Below are 17683 nucleotides of genomic sequence, written 5' to 3'. Positions count from 1 at the left end.
GATAGAGTCATGTGACCGAGAGATAGAGAGATAGAGAGAGAAGATTTTACCTCATGCGAGTGACTGGAACGGACACTTAATGACTTGTGCTTTGTTGAAGGGAAAGGAACAGGCCTAACTTGCCTAGCCTGGTGATTTGGATGGTGGCTGCTGCCAGTTAGCCAGCTGACAGGAGTGTGTTTTCTGGGGCAGCCGTGGCATGGTGGGTATGGAACTGCGCGAGTAACCGAAAGGTTGCCAGTTCGATCCCCAGAGCTGGCAGGTCATGACTGAAGTGCCCTTGAGAAAGGCACCAACCTCCGACTGTGCTGCCCACCGCTCCAGGAATGTGTGTTCACTTCCCCCTAGTGTTCACTAGTGTGTGTGTGTAAATGTGTGTTTCACAGCACGGATTGGGTTAAATGCGCAGAACAAGTTCCTCTGTGTGTGAGCACAGTGACCAATAAAGTGATTATAATTATCATTAGTGTCTTTTAATGACATGTGTTTTATATAACTGTGTAGAATGGAAAAAAATAGTAATGCATAGGATTTGGTTAAAAAAATTAGCTGCTAATTTGCTGCGCGGCTCAAAGGGAGTGAGTTGTAAAGTGTGCAGTGCAGCTAGTGTTTTTTCGAACGGTGAAAAAAATAGAAAAATAGCAGGCTTTGATGATGCTGCAACAATTTTTGGAGCCCATCTTGACAATTCAGCATAGCTCCACTTTCCAGTCCCAGTTCTCTGGGAGGATATTTGCATATTCGCTGCAGTGTGCGTTTAGAAAGAAAACAAAGTGCAGCAGTGCTATTTATTCCACCTTCCTGTTTCTGCTGCTTCCTCAGATCAGGAAGTTCACCTGCAGGTCCGCAGCACCCAGTGTCACTGGAAACTGTGTGTGTGTGTGTGTGTGTGTTTATCAGTTCCTATAGGTGGAATGGAGTGCTCATTGGATGCCATCTCTCCACAGAGATAGAGTGGAGAGGAATAGAGGCCTATTCTGTTGCCCACATTTGTTTTTTTTTGTGTGTGTGTGTGTTCCTGCTGGTCACCTGAGTCCGTGCTGGTCACTGTAGTGCTTACCTCATGGTGAATGTCTCCTCGTTCAGCAGTTTTCCTCTCGTTTGTTTGTCCAGCGATCTGCTGCCAGCAGGGTTGGACCACATAAAGGCACTGGAAGTGGAATCGTGATGAAGCAGATTAGCAAACAAAGCCCTCCGTGAAATTGCTGCCCAGGCAGTGTGTGGTCAGCATAGCTCTTTTCCCATGAAAACATATTATTAAAGGTGGCCATGGTGAAATGGGCCGTTTGATACAGACCACTGTTCTTAATGGTCCTTTTCCCTAGTGCTTTAGTTTACCAGACCTCTTTTTCAGCTCATGTTGTAGTCTATGGGAGATGAAGATGATGATGATCATCTTGGATGATGAGGCTTGGACATATCTATTCGGTCCGAATCCAACTTGTCCTGGGGTGTGTTGAGATTTCAGTCTGCTGGCTGAGCTAGTGCTAGCATCACAGTTGGCACCATTTTGTTGTCCGTTGTTGCTGTGGACAGATGGTGTAACCGGTATTGGGTTAGGATTAAAAGTCAAGTTAATTTATATGAACAGTAAAGAGAGCAAAACTCTTTCTCTCTCATACCTGTGATGATAGCATACAAGAGGCACCTGTTAACTGTAAAAGAACTAGACAGCTAGTGCTCTCCTCCAAGCATGTTCAGCTACAATGACACTGTATTAGCAGTAAAGTGAAGACTTTAATAATGGATAGTGTAATGGAAAGTAAAAAAAAATCAATGTTAGATCAACACAAGGGCGTTAAAATTGTATTAGTACTGTTTTTTTAAGTGTCTACCTTAAGTTTATTAAGTGTCTACGCTCTATACCACAGTGAATATGAAATGAAAGTGTAGTGTGATATGAAAGTGTAGGTTTTCTCCGGGTGACTGTCTGTGAGGAGTGTGGTGTGTTCTCCCTGTGTCTGTGTGGGTTTCCTCCGGGTGACTGTCTGTGAGGAGTGTGGTGTGTCCTCTCTGTGTCTGCGTGGGTTTCCTCCGGGTGACTGTCTGTGAGGAGTGTGGTGTGTCCTCTCTGTGTCTGCATGGGTTTCCTCCGGGTGACTGTCTGTGAGGAGTGTGGTGTGTTCTCCCTGTGTCTGTGTGGGTTTCCTCCGGGTGACTGTCTGTGAGGAGTGTGGTGTGTTCTCTCTGTGTCTGCGTGGGTTTCCTCCGGGTGACTGTCTGTTAGGAGTGTGGTGTGTTCTCTCTGTGTCTGCGTGGGTTTCCTTCGGGTGACTGTCTGTGAGGAGTGTGGTGTGTTCTCTCTGTGTCTGCGTGGGTTTACTCCGGGTGACTGTCTGTTAGGAGTGTGGTGTGTTCTCCCTGTGTCTGCGTGGGTTTCCTCCGGGCGATTAATTAGCATAAAAACTCTGCCCCAAAAACCCATCATTCCAATTCAGTCTCAGATTCTATAATTCTTTATTCATTTTGGGTCCTCTTTCCTGCACTTACTGTTTTCAGAGTTCCTCATCCATAACCACATGGGCTCACAGTGGCTCGATTTCCATTGTTTTGTGAATACAATGGTGACGGAAGCTGGGGAACCTGTTTCATTACCACACACTCTCTCACCAAGCGGAAGAAGCTATTTAGAGAGGATATTACCCCCCACTGGAGGAGGCAAAAGACAGCGGGAGAACAGAGAGAATTTCCCAAAAACCAGTGACATCTCGTCACCTCTTTATCAGTCTATCATGAAAACTCTGCCACAAAAGGCCAGACTGGACATACAGTTCGGTTTAATGAATACAAAAGCCGACATTGTCCAGGGGCAGTTGTTTTGGCTGAGGGGTAATCAGTCTTATCACGGCCACTGGACGAGGCTGAGGGGGTTCACAGGAAACACCAGCAGCCCTGGCATCGTCTCCGTTTCTCTCCGTGCCCATATTTGGCCAATAAACCCATGTGGGAAGTTTAACAATGTGTTTAGCTGTGTAATTACAATATACAATGGGGAACGCCTCCCAGAGCAGGTTTAAAAATAGAGCCAAACTGAAGTTCCAGCCCATGGTGTGAGAGCAGAGAACCCCACATTTAACAAGCGCTCCAGAGACTCTGTAACTCAGACACACACTCAGCAGCTTTAACTCTGTCGGACCCTATGTGTGTCCGTGTTGGTCACTGTGAAACCTATCAGTGGTTGGCCCTGAAGCTTTCAGTGTGTTTCCGTGTTCTCCGTCCCTGCGTGCATCCCTCCACTTCTTTGTTGGATGCACTAAGATAGTGCTCACATTCAGATTAATTTACATTGTGATGGCAATGCTTATTATTGATTTGCTTGTCAATAACTATGAACAGCTACTGAAATGTGACGTGGGGCGGCGTGGTGCTGGTGCACATTGTGTCGCTGCCACACAGCTCTAGGGTTCTGGGTCCAGACCCTGCATTGAGTCATTGTCTGGGAGGTGTATTTTCTCTGTGTCTGTGAGGGTTACTATTGGGTGTTTTCCTCCCACAGTCAAAAAAAAACTGCACATTTATAGAGTATAGCTGTGTGGAACTGTTTACAGTGGGTTTGTGTGTTTGGCCGGAGACCAAGACCCTGAACAGGATCCAAAGTCACCCTTGTCTGAAGCTGTGATGTTGTGTGTGTATGTGTAGGAGCAGCGGTGGTGCTGTAGGAGCGGTGAGATACAGTAGAAGTCTTCTCCTGAGGGAACTGTCTGAAGTGAAGTTGCGTATAGAGTAACTGTAGTGTAACGTCACTGCTCTCAGGCTGCTTCCTCTGGCTTCCTCTTACAGTCCACAGCTGTGCCCGCTCAGAAAGGCATTACAGACATGATTACAAACGAAATATAAAAACAAACCTGATTCTGCTGTCATCCGCTGCCAAGCCACACAAGCCTAAACGCTGAAGGCCCTGCCAAGCTCAGAGGACAGCGGCAGGGATAGAGGAAAACATGGCAGTGTGACTAAAAAGCATTTAACAGCACAGCATCGACTCGCTTCCCTCTTGCCTCGGGAGGAGGACCGTGGTGGTCAGGACATTTTAGCGCAGTCATGTCAGTTAAAGGACAACTGCACACATACACAAGAAGAGTTGGTGCATATTTAACAGGATTTCAATCCAGCGGTGGTGAAAGGAGCCAGGAGTCACAGTGTCTACAACTCAGAATTTATCATTTTACTTTACTGTCACAAATGAACACAGCTCCAGGGGCCTGGAGGTCGTGGGTTCGATTCCCACTCCGGGTGACTGTCTGTGAGGACTGTGGGTCTGCGTGGGTTTCCTCTGGGTGACTGTCTGTGAGGAGTGTGGTGTGTTCTCTCTGTGTCTGTGTGGGTTTCCTCTGGGTGACTGTCTGTGAGGAGTGTGGTGTGTTCTCTCTGTGTCTGTGTGGGTTTCCTCTGGGTGACTGTCTGTGAGGAGTGTGGTGTGTTCTCCCTGTGTCTGCGTGGGTTTCCTCCGGGTGACTGTCTGTGAGGAGTTGGTGTGTTCTCCCTGTGTCTGTGTGAGTTTCCTCCGGGGTGACTGTCTGTGAGGAGTGTGGTGTGTTCTCCCTGTGTCTGCGTGGGTTTCCTCCGGGTGACTGTCTGTGAGGAGTGTGGTGTGTTCTCCCTGTGTCTGCGTGGGTTTCCTCCAGGTGCTGTGGTTTCCTCCCACAGTCCAAAAACACATGAATGTCACAAATGAGCAGTAAACATAAACGACGCCTGGGTTTTTATATGTGATGCTGATCCTGGTAAACCATAGTATACATTTTTTTGGTGACTACATTGCCTTACAACGCCCTGTGTGCACTATGCCACTGTGAATGACTTAAAGCAAATTTCAGAACTATGCTAAAGCAATATCTCAGGAATCAGAGGCATATTTGTAACCGTTTCATGTAATAACTTTAGTGGTATTAAATTCTTCAGACATCTGGTTCCTATCATCACCACCGTCAACAATTCTCCAGTCTGTAAGCTTCTCCAGAACAGAGTGTTTCACATAAAAACAACCTGAAGGCCTTTTTTTACGTCTCAATGAATGAAATAAGAAGCATTTAGGAAAGACGCTGGACTTTCCCTTTAAAGGCCACATGTTTTGTTGTCATAAAATATAACAAGAACATATATCAGCACTCACTTCTGTAATGTGTTTCCCTTTTCTTTAATAACACAGACACTGTAAGTTCCCCGTGCAGTTAGAGCCATATGCCCTCAATTACAGAAATGCTCTGTTTAGCTCCTTACAGCGCCAGCCGCTTCATTTCTGTTAATTGAGGATAAGAATCAAAACGCTGTCATTAAAGCCCCTCTGATCTGCTGTAAAGCTTTATAAAGATTTAAGCTCTATGCTGTTCAACATTCCTGGCTCCGACGCCGTAAATCAGACCCTGCTTTTGTGTTTAGGGCTGTTGTCTCCAGTACAGTGGCAGGCTGTTTGGTTGTGAATGAGCTTCAGACAGTTTTTCTTAATGATTATTTGAGTATGACAGACAAGCATTACTGCAATTAGAGTCAGTGTGTCTGAAGTCAAATATATCCAATACGTCTTACTATTTCTAGTCGTTTAAACCTTTGATATCTGATCATTTTGCTTGTTTCTGATTGATAAAAATGTAAAATTGATATAATTATTGATAGCTTTAAAACACTAATATAAATGTATTCCAACACTTGTATATAACTTTGTAACGTTCCCCTGCACATAGTAAACATTCCTAAATGAAGTGAATGGGCAGTTTTTGCAGCACTGTGGTTAGAAAACGCTGACGTGTTCCTTTAATACTCAGTACAGAATATGTTTTCGCTGGGTTTGATCATATCAGACTTCACTGACCACAAAACTAGGACAGACCCGTGCAGAACAGTGCGCTGTCTTTGTTTGTGTCTGCATCACTGAAATAATGTGTACACTGTGGCAAAACAGACTCACTGTTTCTTCTGTTGAAAACATATCGCCGCAGTGTGGACAAAACCCTGGATCGGTATTTGAATATTCATGATGAAGTGTTTGTTATGAACGGACCAGTGGCAGTGGTCAGAATTTACCCTGAAAAAAACATGTTATATTCCATTAACCCCCAGTCAAACATAGGAGGGTTGTTTTACTTTAACTCCTGTACAGATATCTTTTTGGAGATTTGAGATGTTGTTCTCATTTCTGCCTGCAGCGCTCAGCTCTGGATGAGGCCAGTAAAACTGGCACAGGCACTGTGTTTGTGTGTTGTAGTGCTGGGCGATATGAGAGTAAATCAATATCACGATTAATTGTACATTTTACCACGATTACGGTTAATGAACGATTATTTTGTTGTGTTTGTGACCCTCACAGTTCAGTGATAGTTTCTCTAACGTCGCTGGGAGCTTGTTCCTCTCTTGTTTTCTGAGCACTGTTGATATTTGGCGTGTGATTGTGCTTTGGCTGAAACTGTTTTTTCTCATTGTTTACATATAACTTCTTTTTGTTAAGTGTTGTCTTAATTAAAGTCAAAACGCAGCACGTCCAAACCACAGACGCTGTGTTATTCTTTTGGTACAAGCTGCTCCAGTCGCTCGGTCGGCCTCTGTGTTTAGGTTCTCCTCCATGTGGCAGATAGAAGCAGAGTCATGTGACTACAGCTTGGTAGTATGGTTTTAAAGGGACAGTACATGAACACACAGTGGGGACATAACAGAATAAAAATAATTGATATAATCAGTATAGACAAGATTATGTCGATTAGACGTTCTGAACGTCGATTTTGTTTAATTGACGATTAATTACCTAGCCCTAGTATGTTGTGTGAATTATGATTTTTCACCAGGTGTTTTTTCTGTTTTACAGCGGTGAGAGTGGAGCAGGGAAAACAGTCGCAGCCAAATACATAATGAGCTACATCTCCAGAGTCTCAGGTGGAGGACCTAAAGTCCAGGTGAGTTTCATGTACCTGCCTTAACTTACCACAGTACTACGCTGTCTGATCCTTGCAAGCTTCACTGGCATAGCATTTCTGGACAGTAGTGTACTCCTCCAAGCGTGTTGAAAAGACCAGTCTCTTTGCATTAGTGGCATTTCAAAAAAGAGATGTGGTCGGCTTCAGAGAAATCTTTTTGAGGTCCACAGCTTTATACCCTCAGAGCAGGACAACAAAGCCCTCATTTAAATTTAAACATTAGCCCCTTCCTCTTCTGCCATCCCTCTATCTTTTTATCTCTATCATCTCTTATTGCCTCAAACCCACCCAGCATCCTTCAGCCATCTGTCCTCCTTCTGCCCCTTTCTCCCCCAACTCAGAACTTGCACCCCACACATACACACACACACACCCCGCTTAGTTCTCTGCCCCAGGCCCAGTTTGTGGTGATCTAAGCTGGATCACGAGATTCTACGGTCATAAACACAGTGGTTGTGTAGGGCCTTTCTAAATCTTCTGTAATGCTCTTTTCCAGCCCGAGCTCTTAAAGCTCTGACCACTGCTCTAGACTGCGAGAACTTACGAAGGAATACCAAAGATTTTCCAAAACTTCTTCAGAACTGAGGTGTAAACAAAGTGATTCAGAAGGCTGTGTTCTATAGGAACATACCAATAATAATTGTTCACAGTGGTGGTGATAGGAACCAGACCTCGGAGGTTTGTCTCTACAAGCTCCTCACAGAAAGGCAGTTCATTAAATAGTGATGGATATACGAACTGATGCCTAACTCGACAAGTAGATGTAAGCCAAAGAAAAATACATTTTGTTTTTTTAATAATTCACTCATAATTGGCCCTTATAATATTTATAATACTTAAAAAATCAGGAAGTCAGTTGAGGTCATTGTGGACAGTAAATTAAAATAAAGATGGTGGATAATTCTCAGCGCTGTGGTGGAGTGCTAGTGTGTGTTGTGCTGGTACGAGTGGATCAGACACAGCAATTGTGACAGTGAGTGTAGAAACAGTGGCTGAAAGGTGTCCATATTATTCACGTGAAAATAATGTTATTTTTTTAAATTGTTAGAAATTCTGTTGTGTCCTAGAACAAAGCCGTGTGTTGTGTTTCAAGGCGTGATGTGCTCTGGCTGCTCAAATTACTCTTGCCTTTGTTCAGTCACTCTCAGTCTCATTGTCACATGACTTCTCCTCTGTTTATCTGCGTCCACTGATACACTACACCCACAGCGGCACCCACAGTGGTAGCTTCTCTCTGTTTCTGACCACTACTCTCTACATTCTCTGGTTGTGGTTTATTGTTTATGGTTACAGCTTGATAAAACAGGGAAGTGGCGTTTGAATTGTCCTCTTGACAACAGAGATAAAACGATAGGCTTGTGTTAGGGTTATATGCATAAAATAATCAGACACCAAACGGTAGAGATATTGCTAGTCATTACTCTGTAAACCAGGCAATCATTTGAAATGCAGTGTAATCACGATGTAAACTGATGGCAACACCACTGTAGTGCTGTCGCGATACTAAAATTATGACTTTTGATACGATAAATGCCTAAGTATCTCGATACCGATACTGAAACCATGCCATGTCAAAAACCTAAAACACCAGGCAAAGCTGTCTCTCACGCTCATGGTCAGTCCTGGTGTTCTAACTAGTCGTGCTACCGGTGATTCTCTTCTATAAAAAGTAGCTAAGGTTCGTAAATAACTCACTAGAAGGTCGGAAAAGTCACAGTGAAACTATTAAAGGAGGGAGAGGAGGCAAAGCTCTGCAGGCCCCCTTGTTGCAATCGTTGGAAATACCACTCCTTCTTAAAGTACCGGTACTCATTATATGGGTATGGTATTGTACCATTTTTAATGACAACATATTGAGATTCTTTTCTAGTATCGTTATACCGTGCAACAATACACCACTGCCCTCCACACCACAGACCCCAGCTCAGGCAGGAAAACCATTCAATACCAAGAGATCCTTGGGCTAGACTCCTAACGCTGCATTAGACCGTATCTGTGACAGGTTAAAGTTGTGTGTTGCTCTGGGTAAAAGTGTCTACTACGTTCTGTAAATGTAAATGTAAATTTTGACCTCAGCTCTGAGTAATATGTGTTGCTATGCAAATTAGTTGTGCATATGTTTGTGTAGAGTGGCGATAAACCGTCTGATAAACTGCTGTCTGAATTAAGGCTGGGCTGTGTCTCATTTTGTTGTGGCATCTTTTCATTCTCAGATACAGCGAGGTTTTTACTGTGCAAAGTTTAGTACCAGCTCACGGGCGTGTGGCATCACCAAACACTGAAGACAACATTTGTTCTCTGGGCGTTCCTGTTTTACTTTGCATCAGTATGAAAGAGGAAGTGTTCCTCTCTTAAACCTCTTTCACACAGGAACTCCAGGAAATCTCTAGAGAAACTCTGGAATACCAGGTTAATAGGTATTTGTAGGGTGGTATTTGTGGGCTTGGGGCAGCACCTGGGCAGCTCCGTACACACATGCTCAGAGTGCCCAGGATAAAGGATAAAGTCAGTGTAATGAGCCAATTAAAAGAGGGACTCATACCTGTCGGCGTGTTCTTCGCTGCACTTTGCTCGAAATATGTAATATTTCGTAATATCATTTTCATATACTGTCATCAATTTCAACTTGGTCCAGGACTGCAGTAAACGGTATTAACCTCGTACCGTTCAGCCCTTGTCTGAATTCCACTCACACTTTTTTCAAACGACAGTTCACTGGGTTTACTCACTGTGTCTGAAATGTACAGCGTCTGTGCGTAATAAAAAGATGCATAGTTTCTTGTTCGGAATTCAAAATGCTGATTCAATATGCATGTGCTCCTGATCCGCAGATGTTCCGGCACCGATAATGCGAAGCAGGCAACATATTGGCTTGGAATGTGTGTGTGTGTGTTTGTGTACATATAGACTATTTATTTCTAAGCTTTTGTTGTAAACAAATTCTAAGCAGTTCCTTTCATGTCATGCTTATATTCTGTCAAAAAATGTAAGTGGAGATACAAGATTTAGTTCCAGTAGTGAATATCGACATAAATGTGACTCCATATTCTGACACTTTTCATTTTTAGCAAACATATGGACGTATGTGCAATTTCAAAATGTGCTGAGCTGTTTCATCATCCTCTCTCTCTCTCTCTCTCTCTCTCTCTCTCTCTCTCTCTCTCTTTCTCTCTCTCTGTCTCTCTCTCTCTCTGTCTCAGCATGTCAAAGACATCATCCTACAGTCCAATCCACTCCTGGAGGCCTTCGGAAACGCCAAAACACTGAGGAACAACAACTCCAGCCGATTTGTAAGAGCTCCACCTCCTGCATGGCTCACAACTCATCCTTTTAAGAAAACAGCAGCAGCCAGTACACACACACACACACACACACACACACACACGCACACACACACGCACACACAAAAACACACACTAAGGAAAAAAGGAGAAACCCCCAATCAAAATACAGAGAGAGAGAGAGAGAGAGAGAGAGAGAGAGAGAGACCTGCTCATTATATGTGATATTATTGGCCTCTCCTCTCTTCTGCCTAGATTATGATCCTGAAGCCGGATCTAGTAAAGCCAAGGGGTGGAACGAGGGAGGAATAGGGAGGAAGAGATGGAGAGAGTGAATGTGAGATGAGTCTCCAGAGAGGGGAGTGATATATGAGCTGGGTAGATGTCACTTGGCAGAGGGATATTTACAGTACACTGATGGAAAAGTGGAGAGGAACACATCCAGCTGTTGGAAAACAGTCAGTGGAGGTAGATTCTCATACAGTTTTAATACGTGTGCAGCCTTAGAACGGAGCCGAGTTCTTTTGGTGGAAAAGGCCTAAAGTACACAGTGCTACTGTCCTTTAGCACCACTCCATCACTCCTCTGTTTGTGTTCTTCTGGGCTTGGTGCAGTTTTGCTGTGGTGGGGAAGTGTTTAGATAAACATAGAGGATAAACCGTGTTGGCATCACTGGGAAAATCAGTGACACCACATGTGTGTGCCATGAACTCGGTCGACTTCCACCACACATACACACACACACACACACACACACCCATAGCAAGTGTCTGATATGCTGTGTATATAGTGTAAATACATAGTAGTTTATACAATTTCCAGATCAGAACAAGCAAAATAAACCATTGTCAATGACAGGAACAATTCTAGTACAGCGTGAACTAGGAGAGAACATCCTAGAACACTGTGAATATGGTTAAATGTTCTAGAGCAGTGTGAAAGGGAAGAACCTTCTACACCTGTGTGAAAGGTGGTGAGCATTTCAGGTTGTCTAGAGTTACCTAGAACAGTGCGAATGGCACAGAACCTTGTAGCAGTCTCCGCTCAGGAAGAGTACAAACCAGCGAACGTTCTAGAACATCGTGAATGTGAGGAACATATAGAGTGGTGTGATGCGAGGAGCGCATTTTGGAAACTTGTGAATGAGGGAAAACATTCTAGATCAGTGTGAAAATAGGTGAATGCTCTAGAACCCTGTGAATGGTAGAAACATATAGAACTGTGTGCTTGAAGGAGAACATTGTGGAACCTTAGGAATGAAGTAGAGCATTTTAGATCAGAGTGAATGTAGATAAACGTTCTAGAGCAGAGTAAAGGGGAATAGCTGTAATAGCATCTAGAACAGTGTGAATGAGGGACAGCGCTCTAGAACTGTGACAATGGGGCAGAGCTTTGTAGACCACAATGTAGAACGTTGTAGAAGAGTTTGAATGTGGTGCAACCACTGAAGAACCATGGGGTTAAGCCTTTTGGACAAATGAGGGATATTGAATACAGTGAGAATGGAGGAGGTTGTTCTAGAAGCTCCCAAAACCACACACAGATATAACACACCCACCGAATGTTTGTGTTTCCCGGGAAGTTCTGGAGAACGCTGGCTCGGTGTGTTCTGGTTTTGAACTTGTCCCGTAAATGGTGCACTCCTCCTGCAGGGGAAATACTTTGAGATCCAGTTCAGCTCCGGCGGTGAACCAGATGGCGGGAAAATCTCCAACTTCCTGCTGGAAAAATCCCGCGTGGTCACGAGGAACCCAGGCGAGAGGAGCTTTCATATCTTCTACCAGGTGAGAACCAGACCTCTGAGACTTTGGTTAATACCTTCATCCCTCTGTTTCTTTTTCTGTGCCTTCCGTCTCTCCGTCTGCGGCGCTAGAGCAGATGGAAGAACAGACACGGTCCGAGTCACCACTGGACGATTTGGCTCTGGATTTGCCCTTCTGTTTACTGCTTGAGTGCTTTGGAGAAGAAACAGATTGTCATGCCTGGTTCCTGTGAAGGCTCCATACGTTGTTTCTCCCTCTTTTTCTTGGATTAGAAGAGTTACAATTAGACTAAATGAACCAAGGCATGTGCCCTGTAATGAGAGCTTCTCTTGCCATTTGTTTTATATTGTTTGTTTTTTGTACCAATGTTTAATACTGATTAAAGTCGACAGATGTAATATACGAGTCCAGAATTCAAATAAAGCAGTGAGCCGCAAGAGTCAGTACATTACATTACATTACTGTGAATTTGTCACGGTTAAGGCATGGAGCCTAACCACACCCTTAAAGGAGACATTCACTGATTGCTCCTGATTACTGTATATGATGTGATAATGGTCATTCAGGAACTGACCAGTGAATGTACACAGGTACACAGCACCGGGCATTCACCTACGTCAGGGCCACCTCCTTGTTTCTACACTCACTGTCCATTCTCTCAGCTCCACTGACCACACAGGGGCACTTTGAAGTTCAGAGCCACAGATGGACAACAGTCTGTTACTGTAGAACTACAGTGTTCAGGACCACCACAGGATGGATCAGACACAGCAGTGCTGCTAGAGTTTTTAAACACTGTGTCAACTCACTGTCGTCCTTTAGTTCTTTATCAGTGGACAGTGTCGGCTGGATATTGACTGTGAATGTGAGGAGTTTGGTGTGTTCGCCCTGTGTCCACGTGGGTTTCCTCCGTGTGCTGGTAGGTGGATTGGCAACTCAAAAGTGTCCGTGGGTGTGAGTGTGTGTGTTACCCTGTGAAGGACTGGCGCCCCCTCCAGGGTGTGTTCCTGCCTTGCGCCCAATGATTCCAGGTAGGCTCTGGACCCACCGCGACCCTGAACTGGATAAGGGTTACAGACAATGAATGAATGAATGAATAATAATCACACTGTATATTTCTTCCACTGCCTGAGGAACAGTAGGCTACAGCTGCCAAGCAGCGGAATGGTTAGAGCCCAGAGGTCAGCTGGTGTGTGCTGTCAATAATTGTCACTGTTCTGAATGAAATGCTTGTGCCTGTCTCTCGGCCTGCAGCTGATAGAGGGGGCCTCTGGAGATCAGAAGAGCAGTTTGGGGATCACAAACCTGGATTATTACTCATACCTCAACCAGTCCGGCTCCTACAAGGTGGATGACATCAACGACAAGAGCGACTTCCAGGAAACTATGGTGAGTGACTGAGACGGAGAGGTATTTCTTCCCTTCTCTTCTCTTCTCTTCTCTTCTCTTAATTCTCAAATTCTCTCTTCTAATCTCTTCTCTTCTCTTCATTTCTTTTTTCTCTTCTCTTCATTTCTTTTTTCTCTTCTCTTCACTTCTCTTTTTTTTCTTCTCGTCACTTCTCTTCTTTTCTTTTTTCTATTCTTTCCTTTTTTTCTCTTCTCTTCGCTTAATTTCTCTTCTCTTCTCTTCTCTTCTGTTCTCATCTCTCCTCTTCTCTTTCTTCCTCTTCCCTTCCCTACCCTTCCCTTCTCTTTTTTTCACTTCTCTTCTTTTTGCTTCTGTACCTTGTTTCTCTTTCTGCTGCCATTTCTCTCTCTCTCTCTCTTTACCTCAGACTCTATCAATGATACTTATTTTACTTCATCATTTGAACACAGCAGCTCTCCTCCACACTGTGCGAAGATTTCATGATGACTGACCAATAGAAATGCTCTAAATTTACTCTGAATAAAATCTTTTTACAATGACTTCAATTGAAAATGATTTATTAAAGATTTATTCTTCTACTTTTGAGTTATTGTTTTGGGAGATACATGTTTTTGATTGGACAGCGTTGGACAGCGACGATATGAAGTCTATGGGATTTACTCAGAACAAATAGTAAATAAACTATAGACAAAACACAGCCAAAGAGAGGACATTCCTTTTTCATATTTCCTGCCTTCGCTCCTTCTGTCCTTCCTTCCTTCCTTCATTCTTTCTTTTCTTTCTGTGCTTTTCATGTTTTTCTTTTTTCTTTCTATTTTGTACAAATTTTCTTTCTTTCTTTTTTCTTTCTTTCTTCCCTGCTTTCATTCCTCCCCCATGTTTTTTGTGTTTCCACTTCGTAGTACACACCTGTTTGTGTTTACCAGTGAAGCCACAGCAGGAGTAATTAGACATGGGCTGGAAAACAGCAGCGGCAAGTGACTGTGCAGACTTTGTTAATGTATACCAACTCTCTCTCTCTCTCTTTTATTCTCTCTCTCTCTCTCTCTCTCTCTCTCTCTCTCTCTCTCTCTCTTTCATTCTCTCTCTCTCTCTCTCTCTCTCTCTCTCTCTCTCTTTCATTCTCTCTCTCTCTCCCTCTCTCTCTCTTTCATTTTCTCTCTCTCTCTCTCTCTCTCTCTCTCTCTCCCTCTCTCTCTCCCTGTCTCTCCCTCTCTCTCTCTCTCTCTCTCCCTCTCTCTCTCTCTCTCTCTCTCTCTCTCTCCCTCTCTCTCTCCCTGTCTCTCCCTCTAGCATGCCATGGATGTGATTGGTATCTCGAGGGAGGACCGCGCCATGGTGCTGCAGATTGTGGCTGGAGTCCTTCACCTCGGGAACATCAACTTCAAGGAGGCGGGGAACTACGCGGCCGTGGAGAGTGAGGAGTGTGAGTAACGGTCTCTACCTGCTGCAGTTCCTGTAAACAAATAGAGCTCAGGAGAACGTGTGTTGTCTTAAATAACACTGCGGCGGATGTGATTCGGTCATAATCTCTCATCAACACGGCTGTGATAGTATTCCACAATATTCTGAGCTAAACACTGAGCATTGAATGAGTGTGATACCCTATATGTTTGTTTAGTGTTGTAAGATCCTTCCAACAAATGAAAAAAAAAACATCAAATTGAAATATACAAAACAAGTGATGTATTCAGATGCTTTTTCAGCCGAGAGAAATATGAAGATCGCTGACAAAGACGAGCCCTGCTCCTCACAGACACTGACAGATGGAAAAGAGTTTCACACAGGAGCAGAAATGCCGAAACTCATTTTAACCTGCGTACTTCACAAAGAAAAATACGGTTGATGTTTATAGTGACATTTAGTTGCTGGGACACAGTCAATAATAGGACATGATGCTGGTTGCCATGCCGACCCTACAGACAACAGTGATTGGTGGAGTGACTTCATGACACCTGCGAAAGTTCGGAAAAGTCGTAAAACAACATTTTCATATGAAATAAATTTCAAAAATGACATAAATGGAAATTTAATCCCTATAACTGACGAAGCCCTGCCATCGCCATCTCTGTTTCAAAGTGTGAAGCTGCTTTGCTTTGTGGCTTTTCTGGTCTTTGTCCAGTGTCCTCAGCTGCCCTTAGCCGAGTCTCAGGGAACACTTTTCTCTTCAGCCTGTCTGCTCAGTTTTCCCTTGTTTGGAGTTTTTCCCTCCCTCCCCTTTTTGTGATTTCTCTCTCTCTCTCTCTCTCTCTCTCACTTTGTTAGTATAAGGAAGCAGGCAGACTAATCCACGCTAAATTAACCCAGAAAATGAAGCTGAGTTTGTGTCTGGATGGATTACGTCACAGGCTAAAATTACAACAAGAAATGTGGAACTTCCTGTTGCTCCAACCCACCCTTCCAGCTCTCTGTCCAGACCCTCCACCCTCCACTCGTCTGCTTCTAACTCTCACTCATTTCGTAGCCCTCTCCACCTCTATCCATCCCTCCATTCCTGAATCTCTGGCTTAATGATTGGAGCTGTGATGGTACCATTGTATTGCTAGGGGCTTTTACACACTCAGCGGAGTGCTGTTCATCCACTGTGAAGCAAAAAACACACACACACACACACACACACCCACACAGGGAGAGAGGGGACTGTGTCATTCCAGGGCTGTTAAGATGACTCTCATTGTGTTTTTAGAATCATTACAGAAGTCCTCTCTTCTCTGGGCCCTGGTGCACTATGGCCACACCCTCATTTCCTGGGATAGATGTGTGTGTGTGTGTGTGTGTGTGTGTGTGTGTGTGTGTGTGTGTGTGTGTGAGAGTGTTTGAAAGAGAGGGAGAGAGAGTGTCAAAACTGAGTGAGAGCATTTTCTCTTATGATAAAAATGACTCAGTGAAAAGGCAGGGAGCGATGCCTTAGAGACCGAGAGCTGAGGAACACACGAGTCAGTTCTTCACATCTCAGAGGCTTTGTTGTGGTTAAACTGACTCACCTTCTTCTGGATCAGATCTGGACACGTTCTGCCCTGTCCTTAACAGGACTTTGTGTGGAAGACTGGCATTGTCCAGTGATTTTCAGAGTGTGTATAGAGCCTGAAGGACTGGTGCCCCCTCCAGGGTGTATTCCCACCTTGCGCCCAATGATTCCAGGTAGGCTCTGGACCCACCGCGACCCTGAACTGGATAAGCGGTTACAGATAATGAATGAATGAATGTATAGAGCCTTAAACTCTTAAGGTCTGTCTCTGAACCCTCATTCTATTCCTCACTCCACATCCAATTATTGTATATTGTATAAGTTTCAATATACACTTTAGTCAAACATACTTGGATTTCAGCCCCTGTTCCTTTAAATGACACTGATCACTCGCCGTTCGCCCTGACCCTGAGCACACGGCAGTGAGGAGCAAGGAGCAGAAGCTCTGGTTTTTATCCATTTTCGCTCAGTTCTCTTTCTTCCCCATGTCTGTTTTACTCATTCTTGCTGTTTACTCTGTTTAACATCGTCTTTGCACCTTTGTTTCAGTTTGTAAGTTGGTAGGCTACAGATCCTCAAATAAATGTGCACTAAAACTCCCTTCTGTGTGTTGTGAACTTCATAGTAAAGACTGATAACTAAAAGTGCGTGGGGTTCAGTATTTAAACCTATCCCTCTCCCCTCCACAGTCTTGGCTTTTCCTGCCTTCCTGCTGGGCATCGATCAGGAGCGTCTGAAGGAGAAACTGACCAGCCGAAAGATGGACGGAAAATGGGGAGGAAAGTCTGAGTCCATAGACGTGACCCTGAATGTGGAGCAGGCGTGTTTCACACGTGACGCTCTCACCAAAGCTCTGCACGCTCGAGTGTTTGACTTCCTGGTGGAGGTACGATCTGCCGAGCCACTCTTTGGTCTTTCTACATCACGCAGTGGTTCTGTGTGAAACGATCATGATGAAGACCAATGCTCCAAAGTCATTGCTCTAGAGAAAGCGATTTATACAGTGTACATTTTTTAATGTCCATCAATCCATCCATTCATCATTTATTTATCCATCCATCCATCTTTCTAGTTAATATATAGATTACTGAGTTTTTATGAATAAATATAATAATCCTTTTCATTCGCAGTCCATCAATAAAGCGATGGTGAAGGATCATCAGGAGCTGAATATCGGAGTGTTGGATATCTACGGATTTGAGATATTCCAGGTGCGTTCATATGTTCCTTTTCTGTGTATAAGTCATAAAAGGTCTGTATATTAATTATGAATGTCCGTTTATATTTAACCTGAGAATATTCGGCTAAAAGAGTGCTTGTGTCCGCCAGCGTCTGACAGTGGACTAAACCGTAACTGTGTGGGTTGGTTCCGGATCAGCTGAAGACAGATAATGATCA

At 44.0% G+C, this 17683-nt stretch overlaps 1 protein-coding gene across 1 annotated transcript in view; it reads left to right on the top strand.

Moving 5' to 3' along the window:
- The window catches only part of LOC136678465 (unconventional myosin-Ie-like), a 73202-nt gene that overhangs the window by 31726 nt on the left and 23793 nt on the right, over positions 1–17683 (top strand). The window contains exons 5-11 of the mRNA XM_066656518.1: positions 6794–6881; positions 10103–10192; positions 11836–11967; positions 13201–13335; positions 14611–14743; positions 16975–17171; positions 17416–17541. Of these exons, the coding sequence (XP_066512615.1) occupies positions 6794–6881; positions 10103–10192; positions 11836–11967; positions 13201–13335; positions 14611–14743; positions 16975–17171; positions 17416–17541 (901 nt within the window). The remainder of the gene's footprint in view (positions 1–6793; positions 6882–10102; positions 10193–11835; positions 11968–13200; positions 13336–14610; positions 14744–16974; positions 17172–17415; positions 17542–17683) is intronic.

The sequence above is a fragment of the Hoplias malabaricus genome, chromosome Y, assembly GCF_029633855.1.
Source record: "Hoplias malabaricus isolate fHopMal1 chromosome Y, fHopMal1.hap1, whole genome shotgun sequence".
Classification (NCBI taxonomy): domain Eukaryota; kingdom Metazoa; phylum Chordata; class Actinopteri; order Characiformes; family Erythrinidae; genus Hoplias; species Hoplias malabaricus.
This window is presented reverse-complemented; position numbering and strand designations above follow the sequence as displayed.